The following is a 19,606-nucleotide window of genomic DNA, read 5'->3' as shown; positions in this document are numbered from 1 at the left end:
GAGCTGGGTTAAAAGCGACCATGGAGTCTGGTTTATCTGGGCTGGCCATCTCCACTGACCACATAAACATAATCATTGTCAAATCTCGCCTCCTCTGTGTACTGAGGAGTGCAGAAAAGCCTAATCCAGCCTCTTGGGAGTCGTAACAGGGGCCTGGTCCAAAAACTCTTCTAACATCATGAAGCGAATTAAGACCAAAATCTTTTCAAGGCCAATGAGAAAGTCATAATTTTTTTTTTTTTTTTTTACTAAACTCATAAAGGAGGAATCCCTACTATAAATTCAAGATTGGTACCAACAAAAATGTTGGCAACACTCGCCATAAGGAATGACATTCATGCAATGTTTTCCCAGTGAAGTAAAATTAAATGGCAACAGATCTGCTTTCCTTTGATTTAATAAACAGATAAAATGAGAGGAGGAGGAAAGGAAGAGAGGGAGGGAAGGAAGGAGGGAAGAAAGAAGGGAGGAAGGGAATGAAATAAAAATGCAGCAGTCACATAAGAATCCCAAGTAACAAAAATGGAAAAATAGTTTGCAAATGCCACCGTATTTTGGGAAATGTATTTGTCTGTCTGTCTTCCTCATGAACGAAGGGGTTCATGAGTATTCTGTGCCTGGCATACAGTGCTGAAAATGTGAGGAAGGCACATATTATCGTGCAATTCCTGAGTTATGAGGTTTGATTCCACTTTGGTAAACATATTTTACCTATTTTAAAACGTAATGCAAAATATTAAACTTATTGCATTAATTGTGGTCGTATTTAAACCAGATCAAAAAGGAGCCAGGGTTCCTTACAGAATTACATAAACTGGTTTTAATAAATTAAATTCAGCAGAGTCATCGGAACCCTCTTCCCCTTGTTGGTCACAAGTCCTGGGCCTTTTCCTGTCTTCCCCAGGACCTAATATATGCCCAAAGAGAATCTATTTAGAAAAAAATTTAACCTCCAGTCTCATGTAAGTATATTTGTTTCCCCAACTAGTCATAGATTGAAAGCTTTCCATGGTCCATGAGCCTGCCTTTAATAAGTTAATATGTTGGGGGTATATTCCCAAAGGTACTAGGGTAGAATTTTGCGTATAATGGGCACTCATTGAATTTTAATTGACTGCTGATGGGACAATGAACTTCACTTTACCTCTGTACCCACCCTGCTCTTTTATGGCCAGGGAGCAAATTCAATCATGGAAAGGATTTTCAGATGGAGAAGCCATTGAAAAAGTAAATGTTCCCATTTGGGACAAAGAGTTGGCTTGCTACATACTCGCCTGGCTCCTTCCTACATAATTTCTCTCCTGTGCAATGTGTGAGCTTACCTTCCCTGCCCCCCTGCCCCTCAATTATTTGAGGATAATAAAGTCCTCATCTTTATCACACATGCCAAGTACCATGCTGAGCACATAGTAGGAACTCAGATATTGACAAATTCATTGTTAGCTTTCAAATTGTGACAACTTCAGGAGCAACATGGAAAGTGAAGGAGGAGGTATGACTGAGTCCACTCTTAAAATCCTACTCCTGGCTTAGCTCCCCTAACCAAACACAACAGATTCTGTCAATGCTTCAGGATTACTAAACCCTAACAGACATATAAATTCAGGAATCAAGATTGAATTTATACAACATGCCTTTCTTGTTAAGGTTTCCCATAGGTTGATTAAATTATTCCACTTGTTTATGCCCCTGGACAATGGTTTTGTTTGTGAATCCAAGCTCCTAATGGACTGAATTCGTTATATATTGACATATACCATATCTTGCAAAAAAGAGGAAAAGTGTTTGGTCTTCAGTGTGGCACAAGCATATTTTTAGAAATATGTATTTAAGATAATGGGACTAGAAAGAAATATTGTCACACTTCCCAAGGTCAGGGAATTCTTTCTCCACATTTCAACATCTTAAGAATTTAACACAGACTGTCGATTTTTTTTTACCACGTCAAAGGTGCTCAACACCTTGATGACTGGCGTTGTTATTAATATGCTGCAAGTGAAAATATGGCATCTAAACTTTGTTATGTCTTTACCCTTTAATACCTCCCCGTCTATATAAGCTTCAAGTCAACTGAAAGTAGGGCCATATCTGCCCAAAGGAGACCTGGTTCATTGCTGATTCTCAATAAAAGGCATATTGACTTACTTGTTTCTTAGGCTCATTTTTTAAAAGCTTATATAAACAACCTCCCCCACTTTGTACCAAATTTTCCATTTGTTCCAAAAGTTTCTAGAGTGGTAAGCCAAAACTAGATCATTGTACAGGTTGATACTAAAACCTAAGGAAATGTGTCCGATTTAATCCATGTTAACATTTCAGGTGGAGTTAATAACAAACCAGAGGAAATTCCACAGGATAGATGGAACCTTGGGATGGGAAGGTATCCGTATAATTAGAGGTGTTATAAAGAATTGTTTTAGAAGATGTGCTTAATATGACCTCTGAAACCCAATAAATTAGAGCACAGACCATTGCAAACTTTTTTTTTTAAAGTACTCCTGCCTTTCTTCACTTTAGGATTATTCTACTTGAAGATTATCACTGGCTATACTTGGTCATAGGTCCAGTCATGGATTTAGTAAGTCAGTGTGTAATTATAAAGACCCTTGAGTTCAGTGAGCACAAAATAAATATACACAACGGTGATTATTCAATCATCTTTTTTCTTTTCTAAACTCGCATAGCAGTTGTCCATTTTCTGACACATCAACCTGTTTGAAAAAGAATTGTGTACATTTCCTATCTTATCCTTACTGTAATTAGAATAGGCTCGTCAACATTTGTCTTCACTCTGTCCCTCCCCGAAAAGGGCAATAACCTGAAGAGTTGCCCAACGCCAGGGATAAAGCCTAGTCCTACCTTTCAGGTAGTTGCCGCCCCTCCTCCCCCTTATTGTCCATTTTAAGCAAGTTCATTTGAACAGCAAGATGCTTGACTTGAAGGAAACAACGACCTAGGACTCATATCTTTTAGAGTAACTTATCCTCCTTAAAGACAGATTGCCCTACAGGTAACAGCTATGTGCAAAAGAAGTTATAAAATTGTTCTTGGTTTTACAATGGTAAATGAAAAAGATTAAAACTCTCCAATCGGACAAGGTGAGCAAGGATTTTTATATTGTGTTGTTGTTGTTGTTGTCGTCAAACAGTGAGAGCAAATAACTTACTGCAATATAAAGATAAGAGCTGGATGAGCATACGACTAGTGAAGAAATTTATTTTGTTTAAAAATAAATTATTTCCTATTTATAAGCAGGACAGCATTCTTACACACCCTACTTGATTCTTTTTTATATACTGGTTTAAATCACATGAAATTCACTTTCAGCTTCCCTTTTCCTGAAGCCAGTCTCTTATCTCCCTAGAGGGGGTAATTCCTTGTCCAGGAAAGGTCTGACGTGGGATCAGACAGGCGTTCTCAAGCTTTGCGATATGAAATACTAATGAGAAAGTCAGGTGCTAAGCCTTAGGGTTTCTTATCTCCCTGCACTAACCCGCCACTGAGAAGGGAGGACCCGCGAGTGAGCACTGACCGGCCGCTGGACCCTGTCCGCCTTTGCCCCGGCCACTTTGATCTCACCCGTCTGCCTAATCAAGTTCATCTACTGCCCAGACCGCTCAGATTCAAAGAACTACATTAAACAGTTGATTATCAGATGGTCATTTCCCTCTCCCCTCCACCCATGATCTAATTTCCAAATGCTAGTCTCTCGCCTCCCTCTCTAAACTTCCCATCAAAAGAGAATTAGTTCTTCTTCCTTTTAACCCTCATTTGATGTGCAAATTTCCTTCTATTTGCACATTTTTCTCCCTCGGGAGAAAGGAGTGTGGGGGGGGGGGGGAGGGCGGGGGAGAGGAATTCAATGAACTGAAAGCCAAGGACCTCACCCCAAATCTGCAAACCGTGACTCGAAAGGGTTAATGAGCAACTCGCATTGGCCACCTGGCCCTTCTGGCTGCGAGGCTTTGATAGAGACTTTGGATGACGGATGGGGTTGTATTTAGGGCTGGATATTATTTATGTGCACCATAAACCAGTCCTGGCATTAAGGGGGAGAGGGGGAAAGTGCTTTTGCAGAGTGCATCACCATTCCGTTCTGAAAAGCATTCCTGATCCCGACATCCCGACCCCTAAGTCCAAGGCAAGGCGAGGGCACCCGCGTCCCCAAGCTCCTCCTCCCCCGCAGTTATTAAAGTCGTCCGCTCGAATGCTCCCCGAGTCCAATCGCCCCCAAGGTGAACTGGTCCCGGGGAAGGACTGTGCAAGGGAGGGGCGGGGTGAAGAGTGTCAAAGGCCCCCCTTCGTGTACCCAAACACACCCCTCCCAGCCCCTCCCAGGGCTTTGAAATCCCATCCCAGCTTTGTTGTCTCCCCCGGAGGGGCCGGCGTGCTCGGGGCCGGCGGTATAAAGGCAGCCGTGGCGGCGGTGGCGGCGCAGAGCTCCGTGCGCCCCGCAGCCTGGACTGTGGGACCGCTGGAGGCTCCGGGAGCCCGGACTTGCAGCCGCACCAGCACCAGCAGCAGCAGCACGGCTTCCTGGGGACCTGGGCTTGCAAAGTGACATCCCTCCCTTCTCTTTCTTTCCTTCCCTTGAGCTCTGAGATGAAGGCCCTGGGCGCCGTGGGGGCCGCACAGGTCTTGGTCGCCCTGGTGGCAGCGGCTCTCTGCGGCCACCACCCGCTGCTCGGAGCGAGCGCCACCTTGAACTCGGTTCTCAATTCCAACGCCATCAAGAACCTGCCCCCGCCGCTGGGCGGCGCTTCGGGGCACCCAGGCTCGCCCGTCAGCGTGGCTCCGGGGATTCTGTACGACGGCGCGAACAAGTACCAGACCATGGACAACTACCAGGTGAGAAGGGGGTGCGGGGGATCTGGGAACGCCGCGACCCTGGAGAGGTGGCACCTGGGAAGAAGGGTGCAGGCCGTGCCGAGTTGAGTGCCGTTCGGGGAGCATCTGGAAACCGCATTCGGGACAGGGGGCGGCGGTAACCTTTGGAGAGGTGGGCAGCCAAGGGCTGTGGCGCGCGTGCGGGTTCGGGCGCGTAGGGCACCTGGATGGCCGGGCGCCTCATCCTCTCCCGGCCCCCCCTGCCCGCAGCCCTACCCGTGCGCGGAGGACGAGGAGTGCGGCGCCGAGGAGTACTGCGCGAGCCCCGCCCGCGGAGGGGGCTCGGGGCCGCAGGTCTGCCTGGCCTGCAGGAAGCGCCGCAAACGCTGCATGCGCCACGCCATGTGCTGCCCCGGCAATTACTGCAAGAACGGTGAGTTCCTTCGCTCGCTGGGGACCCCTCGAGCCGTCCCGCCTCCGCTCACCTGCGGGTGGGAGGACACCTCCTCTGCCCTGAGCCGGCTGCGGTGCCGCTGAGCCGATGAACGGGTCCTCGGCGGGCAAGGTTCCCCCGAACCGGCTGCGTTGCCAGCGTTTGTCTCAGAGGACAGAAGGTTACAGGGGTCTTGGAGCTCTTTATTCCCCCCCCCCCCCGTGCCCCCCTCAAATGATTTAACACGACTGCTTCTCTTGGAGTGGATCCGCTCCCTAAAAGCTGGTCTGGGACAGCCTTGATTTCGATGGAGAAAGAAGGTGGGGAGGGAGGTTGGAGGATATGAAGATCCCCGGGGACGCAACGCACCCTGGCTGTTTACCTGGCCTGTTCGTTTCTCTTCCAGTGCCTCTCAGGGCTCTCTACCTGTCTGGCTTCTCCTTCACGATCCCAGCTGAGACTGTTGTCAGCCACCAGACACCGGTTTACCTATGCTGGCCATTCTTAAGGGAGCTCTTGTTACCCTCCACCCTGGCTTCTCCCTACTCCCTACCCCCTGCCTCCACTTCCTGCTACCTTAAAATAAGTACTCCTCCCCACAACCACAGATCCACTAAAACTCAATGTCTCAAAGAGGTAGTCCACTCAGACAGCCAGAGGAGGCTCCAGAAATAAACTCAAGGGTGGCGGTCCTCCGGAGGACCCAGTAATACTCCAGGACGAACTAACTAGATCTCTGTAATAGAGGAATTACACAGTCAAGGAACTGGTGGTGGGTGAGAGTGCATTCTTCCACGGGGCTGGTGTTGTATTTGCTTAACTCAGTCTGGCAGCACTCACACGGCACCAGGGGCAGAGAGGTTATTTTTAAAAGCAATTTTTTTTAAGTGACGGATTCTCTTTTTCTTACCCCATGGGTGACATTAAAATGGGCAGAAATCTCACTGTCACTACCCCAGCAGGTAGGAAAGTGTCTCAAATGACTATCCTGGGGACGTTGCCTAGGACTGCACAGTGTATAGGCATTGATGCTTCTGGCCATCTGGGGAGTTTTGCACTAACACTAGGGAGGAAGTTGGGCTTGTGTTTAAGATCATGCCACTTCAGTGAGGTGTCCCTCAAGGCGGTGCAGGCATCCCAGACTGCCCCTGTCACAGCTGTAAGGAGTCACACAGAACAGCGCGGGAGTTAACCTCTATCTCCTGCTTCCTCAGGAATATGCATGCCATCCGATCCCAATCATTTCCAACGAGGGGAAATCGAGGAAACCGTTATTGAAAGCTTTGGTAATGATCACAGCACCTTGGATGGGTACTCCAGAAGAACTACGCTGTCCTCAAAAATGTATCATACTAAAGGTAGGTTCAGGGACCTGGAGACTCATTCTGGGTCGTCAGCCCATCAGAAGTGTCTTGGGTATTATCTTTAATGCAGCGTTCGCAGCGACAATGTATTTTCCTCATTGTCTCTTCTCTCCTAGGACTAGAAGGGTCTGTCTGCCTCCGGTCATCAGATTGTGCTACAGGGCTGTGCTGTGCTAGACACTTCTGGTCCAAGATCTGTAAGCCTGTCCTGAAAGAAGGTCAAGTGTGTACCAAGCACAGGAGAAAAGGCTCCCATGGGCTGGAGATATTCCAGCGCTGTTACTGCGGAGAAGGTCTGTCTTGCCGGATACAGAAAGATCACTATCAAGCCAGTAATTCTTCTAGGCTTCACACCTGTCAGAGACACTAAGCCAGCTGCCCAAACACAGTGGACTCCTTTATATAATATATGCTATGAGACCCTTTTGTGACTTTTGCCAGCTCGGTCCTTAAGGATGTACAAAGTCTGTGGTTACAGTTAAGCATTCCAAGTAATACCTTCTGAAAAGTCGGAGTGTTAAGAGCTTTGTTTCTTTATGGAACTCTCCTGTCATTGGTTGCAGTAAATTACTGTGTTGTAAATTCTCAGTGTGGCACTTAACCTGTAAATGCAACAGAACTTTTTAATTATTTTTTTCTAACGGTGCTGCATTGTCTATTGATCATCTTGTTATGTAAATTTTTGTACACATTGATTGTTGTCTCGACTCTGATAAATATTCTATATTAGATTGTAATAAATAATTTTAGCTTATACTTCCTAAATGCATAACCCTCTTCCCTTTTAATTCTAGACTCTAGAATGCAAGGAACTTTTGGAATGACAAATGATAGGTATCCGAAATTTATCATGAGAATACTAGCTTATTTTCTGAAATGTACTATCTCAGTGCTTAGATTACAAATATATTTCTAGGCTGCGGTAGTCCTTGAAATAAAATTTTACATTTTATACCATGAAATGTTACAAGTATAGATAAATTTTGGCATCGTGACCTTAGAAGTGTGTGTGTGTTCTGCAGGGACAGAAATGTGACATATTTAGAGATAATCAGAGAAAGATATTGTCAAAGTGTAGGGCAATATTGATCAATTCTTGAGTAATTTTAAAGAAAAATATATTCTTCGTTGACAAGCTCAAATGATCATGGTGTCTGAGACTTGCATTACTACTTTCAAAAACGGTTTCCAATAAAGCAATAATATCTACCCAAATGGTTAATAACTATTGGGCAACAAAGGAAGTTTGCAACAAAAGTCACACCAGAGCAAAGAAGTTGGTAGTTAGCAGGAAGAGGGTGTGTGTGTGTGTGTGTGTGTAGAAATACAGTCAGCAAGCACATGCAGATTTGGTACCAAGTAAGTTAATTTGAAGTATCTTAAATACTATTTCATGCCAGGAAGACTTGTTCTAATTACTTTTGATTTTTAAAAAGTTATTAAATAAAAACCACAAGTCCGCCTTCATTATCTTCTTTGCATCTCTTGCTAGGTTGAGTTGAAGATTTCACATTTTGCCTAACCTGAATTATGTTGATTACAATAAGGCTAGGGGCATATTGTCTAAAGGAAAGCCCACAGAAATGAAATCAAACTGGCTTTGCATTTTTACCTGCCAACTTTGATATTGTCAAACCTAATACCAAAGCAACTGTCTCAGTTTCCACTTACTCTGTAATATGCTCAAGTCTACATCAAATCCCCAAAATGCTGGGTTGAAGGCACTCCGAAGGACAGTGACTGATCAACAAGGTTCCTTAAATAACGCAGATGTCCTTGCATGTTTGTTGTTTTAGCATTCCCGGAAGTGGTTCAATTTCAAGGGGCTCAGCCAAAGGGCCACAAGGGTTGGTTGGCTCTTCACTGAGAAGGGGACTGGCAGGATGTCTGTTGTTACATTCCTTTTGTCTGGAAGTTTCAGCTTCCTCACCCTGGAGAAACTTTCTTTTTCTGCATGTGCTTGTTTTCTGAAGTGCCAGGAAGGCCCATTCTAAGGCCTGCCATCTCCAATAAAACACAATAGAGGAGAGGAAACAGGAAACCCTTTCTTCCAAAAGAAGAAAGAAGGGCCTCTGTTGAAGAGGGGAAAGGAAGAGTTTTCAAAGGGCTCGGTTATGGAATCCCTTCCTTTCTGCAGGAACTGACTGTGGCCAGAGAGTGCCCCCCTCTACACATCTCGGTACATCAATCATAGTTCCAGCCCTTTTGGCTTCCCGTCCAGGGATGGGGGTGGCGGAGCGACAAACCGATCAAGGAAGGACACCTCTCCTTCCTATCCAACTGAGATGTTAGGAAGCGACAAAAAGAAAGTCTGCACATTTACAAAGGTGAAACAGGCTACCAAGAAAACTGTAGATATTTGATTAGCTTAGCTAGTTATAGAGGCTGAAAGACGGAAGTCAGATGCAATACAAATTCAAAAGGGGATCATTTAAGGAAGCTCCAACACTTTAGATAGTGGCTGCCTAAAATGTGTACATGATTTTACTTTTAAACAATTTATTGGAATGGAAAATATATGCACTTGGGAATGCATTCACAGGTATTTGATCAAAGGGGAGCACGCTCTACACGCTGCCCTGCGTCTATTTTTTTTACTTTGTGTGTCTTGCTGGTCACATTCTATGTAATATGTACACAGGTGCCTCATTCTTTTTAATGGTTGCCTTAGAGTACAGTATGTTGGAATGGCTATACCGTAATTTATTTAAAGAGATATTTGAGAGACATTTAAATTGTTTCCAGTGGTTTTGCTATAACAAATATTGTGCCATGACTACAGAATTCTTATGTTGTTGTTATTCTTGTGCCAGAATACTTATAGGATAAGATAATGACTGATTTCTGAAGCAAAATTCAAAATTAAAAAAAAACATGCTTTTTAGCATAAGGACTGACATGGGTAAAATGTCACGAGCCTGCTTATCACTGTTCTAGTGATAATTAAACTCTTGCTAAATTGTATCAAAGGGGGAAGAGGGAAATACAGGCTTATCCTAACAAGTTCACAGTAATCTCTGGCATTCAGTTAAATGTAGACTTTCTCTAATTCCTTTTATTTTAAAATATTATTAAATAAATTATTTAAATTATTAAATAAAACCACAAACAAGTCATTCCCCCATCCCTTTTTCTTGTTTTGCTAGAAGACTTAAATATTTCAATTTTTGTTTAACCTGAAATCTATTGTTAAGAATGAAGATGGAGGTATATTGTTTAAAAAACACCACCACAGATATGCAGACTAAGTTTGATTGTTCATATTTCAGTATATTAAAACAGTTTTTGAATTTTTCCCATGGTAAATCAAATTTTACCAATTCAATCATAGAATTAGTAACAATTATGCACATGTATATGGCTTGTCAGGGTGGAATAAATTTTGCCCCCAATTATGCTTTTATAAATTTTATCAGTTTTAGTATTTCTAACTGCATTGTCAAATTAACATGCATTGCCACTTACGGAAATTTCAGGTGAAATTATTCAATTTTCCTTCTTTTTTGAAACTGTATAAAATTAATTTTGTCATGCTACTGTTGTAGTGTAACCCCCATCTTACAAAGGACGCCTCAAAAAAGTCGAATTATGGAGTCATTTATTAAAAGCCGGCGGCATACGAGGGAGCAAAAGCGCTCCAGACCTCGAAGCCCCGAACAGCTTGCCACCCCTGGCTTATCTTGGCAGAAAATCACAAAGATTACATCTTTGGGTCTGGAATGAGGAACCTGTTTCTCGAAAAAGCATTTTCACAGAAGCAGAATCTGAGCAACTTAGTTATCTACGAATCACTGAATCAACGGAAACACATTATCATTAGCTGGGACCACCTGGACAATTTAGAATAATTGTGCTGTCCAGATTCTGGGACCACTGAGTCAACCGGAACTCAGTTATCTGTAGCTACTGAGACAATTTAGGATAATCTGATTCTGGGACCACTGAGTCAACCGGAACTCAGTTATCTGTAGCTACTGAGTCAATTTAGAATAATTGAGCTGTCTTGGGTCCCAGAGGAATGTGTTCCAATGGCCAGTGAGATCACAATCAATGGACTATTCAAACTGTCACCAAGGGAGTATTCAATCATACATAAGTTCAGAAAATCAAAATAACTTTCTATTGTTTTAGCAAACAAATAAGTACAGAACCCAAAACAGCAAGATTAAAATATTAAACAGCAATTTTTACCCAAGTATGATTGCTACCATACTTCACTACCAACTTTCTTTTATAGTCTTAAAGAAAAATAGCAGTGCTACCATTAGACTTATAAAATGTGTTTCACTGAATTTTGGATTACAATTTTCATACCTTCTAAAATACTACTCTGAGTACAATACCAAAGTATGATACATTATCTCCCCACAAAAAAAAAAAGGCAGCAAAACAAATAATCTATATAATTTAGGAATATGATGTTTGTACAAATGTGGGTCTGTCCTAATGGCAACTGTTTAAGAATAGTCAATCCGGTCAATAATCTGAGCCTACAATCTGGGTAATGCTGAGCACCTTAATTCAATAAACATTGACTGAGCCTGTCAGCTCAGGAGGCTCTATGCTGGCATTTAGAATGATGCACACATTTAAAATTATGTCCATTTAGCAAGACAATAAACAACCCTGAGAGCTGGGGGTGGCTTAGTATAGTGGTTAGAGACACAGTCTCTGGAGTCAGACAGACTTGGGGTAGAATCCATGGCCCCCTCAGTTTCTAACTGCATGATGTGGGCAAATATAACCTCACTGATACTATAAAGAGAATATCAACCTTAGAGTGTAGGTGTGAGAATAATGCATGCACTATCATGCTACTTGGCATGATGTCTAGCTCATAGTAAGCACTCAATTTAGGTCTTTACTATTTTTGAACTATGAAACATTTTATAATAAGATATTATATCACACATTAAAAGCAATTAAATCAGCCTGTAGGTACTCTCAAAAAGCTTCAGGGAAGCTGGGGTATTTAAACCATTTTCTTCTCAAGGCCCTTTAATTCAAGGAAGATAAACCCTTTAAACTAGAGAGAGTAAAAGGATACATGGATTATAGCGCTACCACTTATGAAATCAGTATGGAAACCATCCCGCAGACTATTTCATTAACTTGCTAATGACTTCCGATCTACAGTAATTTGCACATGTATATGGCATAAATTTCACCCCCATATAAATGGCCTTCAGACTCAGCTCTGCTGAGCAAACTGCTTAGCCTCTCAGAGACTCCATTTCAAATCTCTGGGCAAAGGTTCAGATTGGCTCAGTTTTGACATGGGGTTCATCTCTAGTCAAATTGGCTAGATTGGCCACCTGGATGTGAAAATATAAACACAGCTGACTACATCCAGTCCACCTTCAATCGGAACTTTGGTAGTTGTACAGGGAAGGGTTGTATAGAGATAGTCACCACATATAGGTTATGAAAGATGAGGAGTTGGCAGGTAGGAAAGAAATGAAAGGGTATTAGGGCATAGGAGAGGGTATCAGAGATGAGCCAAATTACAAAGCTATAAAAGTAATAATACATACTATATTTAAAAAGGGGGAAGGGATAACCCACTGTGGCTAGAGTATGGGGTATCTGGAAGGAGAACTTTTCTAATTATTTTTTGTAATTTAATTTGTTATTGAGGAAACACAAAAAGATAAAAACTTCATTTTCAGCAATATTATGTGGTGATGGAGTTGACAATGCGATTGAGACATTTTGTCTCAATATGTTACCAGACTCTCTTCATAAACATTATGATTATGATTTTTTTTTGCCAAAAATGTTGTGAAAGAATATTATTTTCTTTCCAGCAAGAGTTGTCATATCAGGTGGAGTTGGAGTTAAATTATCTTGGAGAAAATGTTGTTGTTGACTGATATAATACACAGCTCTCACAAATCATGGTGAATATTTTTGTGCCCAAAAGTTGTAAATTCAAATATGACAGTTTCTCAATATTAGTAAATGTAAAATCACATTGAAGGCCAGTGATAATTGACCTCCTGTGGTTGTAAACTATTAAGAAAATTCTATTTAAAAAGTATAATAAGCAGAAGACATGAAGCATGTCTGAGCATGATAACCCCATATTACATTTCACAACCTTTCACACTAACTTTATCCTGATGAGCCAACATTACTTTTAGAAAGACTCCTTATTATTGAAACATGTCACCTATCTGTGACACTCTGAAGTTCAAATTAAAAGCAGATGACACTTAGTCTTGGCACAGGTGCAGAAACTGAGCTCTCTGATACTCTGCCAGTCCAGTAGGAACTGCAATTGGCATTACCTTTATGAAAGGCCGTTTTCAGGTATTTTTCAAATGTGAAAACTCTTTGATGCAGCAACTCAACTTATAGAATTTTAAGAACAGAATCATGAAATGTATTCAAAAATCTGCTTACCGAGATATTTTAGCAGCACAACTTAGTGAATTAACTGTTCAATTAGAGAGAACTGTTTAGATAATGTATGACATACACTGAAAATATTCTGCAGTCATCAAATGTATCTGGAAAATGTTCATCAATCCCTTTCTCGGCTCTTTCCCTTACTCTTTCCATAAGGCTTTCTTCAATATTTTATTATTTTTAATTCTGATTGCCTAAATTTTTGCAGCTGTAGCCTCCCAGACTTGTACTTTTAGAACTTATGATTAGAACTGTTAGTTATTCACCAAACCAATTCCTCTTTCCTCCTGAGCACATTTCCCAGACTCCCCTGCTGTCAGGTGTGGTCTCACAGGACTGAGCGTGGCTCAGGGGATGAGTCCCTGGAGACACTGCATTAGCTTCTCACCCATCTTCCATCTCCAGGGAGATAATGACAGCCCTGCAATTAGGTGGCAGAGCCTCCTAGCTCAGCCTGGGTTTCTAAATAGTAGATGCTCCCAGGTCCCCCTTCCCCATTTATGAGCAAGAGACAAACTGTAATTGTGATAAGCCATCGAGATTGAAGTTTTTTGTTTTACTTTAACTAATACACCTCATGCTTTACCTCCTTCCTTCCTTTCTTTCCTCTCCCAAATTCTGCCCTCTTGTGTGCCTAAGTCAGAAACCTACCACTGCTCTGATAAATAATAAAGGCATGAAACTGTGGATGCAAATGAATTCACATTGTTAGCACTTTAAAATATTTATTTCAGAGAGGAAGGGAGAGAGAGAGAGAGAGAGAGAAACATCAATGATGAGAGAGATTCACTGATCAGCCTTCTCCTGCATGCCCCCCCAAACCTGGGCATGTGCCCTGACCTGAATGGACCGGGTTCATAGGTCATTTGTAGGTCAATGCTCAACCACTGAGCCAAGCCAGCAGGGCTGGTATTAGCATTTAAATGAAACGAGAAAGCACACAGATCTCAATGACTATTTTTACTTTCCTTTTAACAACTGGGGACTTTGCAAATAAAACCTTCTCCCAACTAAGCAAAGCGATAGACAGGAATGATCATGAGAGTAACTTTCCAGAGCACCTTTCAGGTACTAGAGGCCATTTAAGTGATCTGCATAGATTTAGTTGTTCCATTCTCACAATAGCTCTATGATTTAGGTGTGCTTATCACTCCTATTTTATAGATGAGGAAACTGAGGCAAAGAAAGCTTATGATGTTTTGTTTACCTGAGATCATGTAAACAAAATGTTTTGTTTACCTGCTAAGTGACAGAGCTAGAATTTAAAACAAATATTCTGCTCCAAAACCCAGGATCACTACTAATAGGGTTGGGTATACAACCATTAAAGCTTCTGTACCCTGTTAGGCCTATAGGGCAATACAATCATTAACAGCCATTTGTGAGCTTCCTGCCATAGGAGAATGAAAGAGCAGGAAAAACTCACTAGGAGTCAGACCATACGAGGAATGGAAACTGTCCTGAAGGAACAGGATCATACACCTGCATGCCATCTACATGCCAAGCCCATCAGCTCAGCCCCCAAACCCAGTGACCACAAGTTTCCCACCAGTGACTGCATATAAGGATGAAACTCCAGCTCCTGGGTGCTGCCATCACTGACCCAATGTCCCCTTGGCTCGGGGCTGTGCAGCCCTTTCCTTTGAGTATCCCATCCCCCACCCCCTTTCCTTAAATAAATTCAAATTTCTTTAATCACCATCTGAGAGGGCTATTTTGCCTGCCCACCCACACTATCCACCATGCTAATCTTCCATGTTCACCTTTCATACCCCTTAAGTTGTTTAACAGCTACCTTAAAAATATGCTAAAGATTTATCTGGTGACTTGAAAAAATTCAGCATTTCAAGTTTCTTCATTGAGAAACTTCTTTTTTTATAAAATTTCACTTAAGAATGTATTTGAAATGTACTGCCCTGTGGTCTTGCTTGTGTGTTTAAGAGAAAAAGAAAACGAGTAAAAGATTAGATTAGTAAAATTGTGAAAGTAAACTGTTTTACAGTTAAAAGTAGTATAATATCTTTCTTAATTAAAGCAATCTTTCCTTGGGATTAACCTGCTAAAGTCACTATGAGATTTTTTATGCTATTTCTCTCATCCAAGAGGATGCTTTCTGCACATTAATATTATGCTACAAACTACATTATGATCAATTTTTTGCCTTTAAGACTAGTTGCCGAGTCACCTATGCACAAAGTGCCCTGTTTCATAAAGGTTGTTTTTGTGTTCTGATTATAGTTACCTTTTCTTTAAGTCCATCCTTCAAATTATACCTTGTGCGATGTCAACTGCATTTATGGTTACCATTTGCTATTTATTAACAAATGAGGGCTGAGTGGTTTGAACTTCCAGAAGAAGAAAATAAAAAGTCTGGTATAATTATATCCTGGACTCATCCTAAAAAGCTGGAAATAGCCGAAACACACACAAGGAAGATCCCTAAATGGGGTGTGTCAGTGACTGTTTTCCTTAGAACACAAAATTGATGAATGCAAAGCACTGAGGTAGAACTTGGAGTCAGGTTGACTTTTTGCCTCGTTTTAGGTCTTAGGCTGGTGCCTGGCACAAAGTGAGGGCTTAACAAGTGGTCGTTGTGCTACAACTGTGCATCCATTCCAGTGCGGATGAGCTTTCAGTGTGTCCCTGTGTGAAAACTTTTTCAGTCCACTTGTTAATTCAGGATGCTGTAATTACACCGCATGGTGGTGTGTCCTATGCCTTCAGGAAGAGATTTTTCCAGGCCAATTTAGGTTCAAGAAGAGGTCAAAGTATTGCATTTTAGTCCTATATATGCTCCTGATTATATTTCAAAAAAAGGGGGCAATCATTGTATAGCTTTCTTAGACAAGTTGTTCCTAAACTCAGCTCACCATCTGAAATACCTGGGCCCCTTCCAATATCTGCTGAATCAAAATCTCTTGCGATTGGGCCTCTGCACTTGTGTTTTTTAAAGCTCTTCTATTGTGATTAATATTGTGCATCTAATTTTGGAACCTACTGCTATAAATCCTTTAAACAAAATGTTTTACTCCCAACAGAACAGCTATATAGGGGCATGTGGAAAGAAAGAAACTGTTGGTTGAGGGCTCATACAGCAGGATGATGGCTGAGATCTTAGTGCTTGGGTACATATATCATTTCATGTGATTCTTTCAACAACCCTAGCAGGTATATATAAATGTTCACTATAACAACAAGGCAGTGAGATGAGCACTGCCAAGAGTTCCTAACTGATGTCCTTGATGTCACATCGCTAGTAAGTAGCTGAGAGGTAGGTTTTTAAAAAAGTTTAGCATGATATAACTTATTATCTGAAGACACTCATACTAGCAAGATCTAGTGAAGTACTAAATGATCTTTAACAGAGAAATGCATGGTCTGGGATGGGATACACCCATTAACACTGTTATCAATATTGCTGTGTGCTTGCTGATTTCAAAATATGTTCTTCCCAGAGCATATAATGCAATTTGAAGATCAGTAGTTTTCAAACCATAGAGACTATAACGGCAATAGAAAAAAAAAATCAATAAAACTAAGAGCTGTTTTTTTTTGTAAAGCTAAACAAAATTGTCAAACCTTTAGCCAAGAAGAAAAAGAGAACACTCAAGTAAAATCAGAAATAAAAGAGGACACATTACCACTGATACTGCAGAATTATAAGGATGTTAAGAGACTTCTGTGGAAAAAGATGCTCATCATCACTAATCATCTCTAAATGTAAATCCAAACCTCAATGAGATATCACCTCACACCTGTTAGAATGGGTGTCATCAGAAAGATAAGAAATAAGTGTTGGTTTGGATGCGGAGAGAAGGGAATACTTATGCACTGGTGGTGTGAATGTAAATTCCAGTCACAATGGAAAACAGTATGGAGATGCCTCAAAAATTAAAAATAGAAATATAATATAATCCAGCAATTATACTTCTGGGAATTGATTGAAGAAAATAAAAACACTAACTCAAAAAGAATATGCACCCCATGTTCATTTCAGCTTTATTTATAATAGCCAAGCTGGGGAAGCAACCTAAACAACCTAAGTGTCCATCAATGGATGAATGAATAAAGTAAATGTGATATATATATATATATATACACACACATATATATATATATATATATATATATATATATATATATATATATAATTCAGGCATAAAAATGATGAAATCTTGTCATTTGCGACATTATGGGTGATTTGAGGGCATTATTCTAAGTCAGTGGTTGGCAAACTCATTAGTCAACAGAGCCAAATATCCAAATATCAACTGTACAATGATTGAAATTTCTTTTGAGAGCCAAATTTTTTAAACTTAAACTTCTTCTAACGCCACTTCTTCAAAATAGACTCGCCCAGGCCATAGTATTTTGTGGAAGAGCCACACTCAAGGGGCCAAAGAGCCCCATGTGGCTCGTGAGCCGCAGTTTGCCGACCACGGTTCTAAGTGAAATAAGTCAGATGAAGAATGATAAAAACTGTATGATCTTACTTATATGTGGAATCTAACAAAACAAACACACACACACAAAATCCCACACAAAATACAGATACAGAGGACAAAGTGCTGGTTGCCAAGGGAAGGAGGTGATGGAAACGGGGGAGGGGAGTTAAACACTATACCCTTCCAGATATTAAAGAAATAAGTCATGGGAATGCAGTGTACAGCATGGTGACTATATAGTTAATAATACTGTATTGAATATTTGAAAGTTGCTAAGAGTAGATCTTAAAAGTCCTCTTCATGAGGGGGGAAAAAACACCTGTAACTATATGTGGTGATGGATGTTAACTAGATATATACAAACATCAAATCACTATTTTGCACACCTGAAACTAATATAATGTTATATGTCAATTATACCTCAATTTAAAAAAACAGAAAATGGGGAAGGAACAGGTGAGGAGGAAAGGGAAGACTTTCGTCAGCTTAACTCGGAGCTTCAGAATTTATAATTACAGTGGCCACTGATTGATTCTATTAAAATGTTTGTTTCTTGGCTGATGACAGGCTGCCTTTTTCAACTCAATTAATCTGGATTAACGCAAACTGCATTAACCAAAAGAGAGATCTGAACACAGATAAAAAGATTGAATGGGTGTTATCACTCAGTGTTTCTTAGACCACGACAAAACAACTACAGTCTATAGTTGTCTTCTAATAGCAAATACACCAAATTTCATTTTAAGCAAGCTACAAAACCAGCCCCCAGGCATCGCCAGCGGAATTGTGAAACAGGTGGCACACCTGACTTGAGTCTCACTTCAGAGGAGAAGCCCAGCGAAGGCTCCTTAACCCCCACGCCGTGTTTCTGAGGCCCAAGGTTTTACCCTGCCTCAAAAACTTCACAGTCTTCCTCTACCTGTGACAAGTTATCTCTGTCCCAGGAAACCGAGGCTGGGAGTGAGGTGGCAAAAGTAAGGAGCAAGTTGACACTGTCACTCACGGTGAATTAATTGCATGCAAAGGTAGAAAGCTAGGGCGCAAGTTCACTGGCAGCCTAAGGTCACCACTGATTATGGCAAATAAGTTTAGAAAAACTGCTTAGGGACTAAAGCAATTTCATCATAGTTAAAGTGCCCTCCTCACTTCTCAGCCCCCCAGCCAAAATCCCAGCCAGCCGGTTTAAAAAGCTGAGTGGACCCCCTGAGTTCACAGGTGGAAAACCAGACCCACCAGAGCCTGACAACTTACCAAAGGCCCCCGCCTTGAGGTGGCTGTTCACGAAGAGGCCCAGACGCTGGTTCTTGGGACCCCAGGTAGGAGCACCAGGAGGGAAGACGGGGAAGGAATTAGGAATAGGGAAGCTGGACTTTTGAGGAGGTGGGAGAGGGACCTGGAAAAGCCAGGGTGGCTGGGCCAGACCTCGTCCTTCTGCCAGCTTAAGGCAGAGGTCTTTCCTCGGAATGTTCTCCCCGCCCCACTTAAATATCTCTTGATTACACCTGAAGCCAAGTCAGGCCGTTCCCATTTATGCAGTAAAAAGGAGAACTGAAAGGATTTATACAAGCCATTCCACCCCCCCTCTGCTGATGCTAAGGATGCCCCCACTGCTTCTGGGAAAGGTTAGAGGGGTCACCCCCATCTTGACAAAAGGAAGCTTTTTCACTGGGGTTCAAGTGTGAGTACAGATTTCTAGGCTGCCTCTGGTCCCAGCTCTCAGCTCCTTGATCACACATATACACACAAAATCTACAAACAACCAAACTAAAACAAAAATAACAGTGAGATCTCTGTCTAAATGGACATTTAAAAGCTTAAACACTGTTGAACTCCTGAAAAGCTTGTGGTCTTGAAATCTCTGAAATCAGAGAATGTCACATATTTAAACATCCACTGTCACAGGCCTTTCGTGTTTCTTTCTTTTTTTTTTCTTTTTTTTTTTTTTTAAATGAATGAGCCAACACATAGCCCATCATGGTGAAACCTAGCTCAGTGGCCCCCGGGTGACACAGGCCTGTTGTAGAAGCGCAGTACATAGAAAGTTGCTTAAGTACCAAAGAAATAAAAACAGTAAACCACCTGCTTAAGCTGATCTCTAGTGTCTTCTAATTCTTTGGACTCTAGTC

General features: G+C 41.6%; 1 protein-coding gene across 1 annotated transcript; it reads left to right on the top strand.

The window, feature by feature from the left end:
• The first annotated feature begins 4,445 nt into the window (after positions 1-4,445).
• On the top strand, positions 4,446-9,219 carry DKK1 (dickkopf WNT signaling pathway inhibitor 1). Its single transcript, XM_079792999.1, has 4 exons — positions 4,446-4,848; positions 5,098-5,260; positions 6,475-6,618; positions 6,741-9,219. Exons 1-4 carry the CDS (start codon positions 4,603-4,605, stop codon positions 6,992-6,994), a joined length of 807 nt encoding a protein of 268 aa, XP_079649125.1. The 5' UTR covers positions 4,446-4,602; the 3' UTR covers positions 6,995-9,219.
• Positions 9,220-19,606: the final 10,387 nt, after the last annotated feature.

Source organism: Cnephaeus nilssonii (genome assembly GCF_951640355.1).
Source record: "Cnephaeus nilssonii genome assembly, chromosome: 16".
NCBI lineage: Eukaryota > Metazoa > Chordata > Mammalia > Chiroptera > Vespertilionidae > Cnephaeus > Cnephaeus nilssonii.
Note: the sequence above shows the minus strand (reverse complement) of the source record. Positions and strands in the feature narration are given on the sequence as shown.

What these genes read in the sequence shown, in the direction of transcription:
- DKK1 (XM_079792999.1), top strand. Translation starts at nt 4,603, where the DNA reads ATGAAGGCCCTGGGCGCCGTGGGGGCCGCACAGGTCTTGGTCGCCCTG. An exon ending in CGGCAATTACTGCAAGAACG is followed by an intron (nt 5,261 to 6,474) that starts GTGAGTTCCTTC and finishes CTGCTTCCTCAG; the next exon opens with GAATATGCATGCCATCCGAT. An exon ending in AAAAATGTATCATACTAAAG is followed by an intron (nt 6,619 to 6,740) that starts GTAGGTTCAGGG and finishes CTTCTCTCCTAG; the next exon opens with GACTAGAAGGGTCTGTCTGC.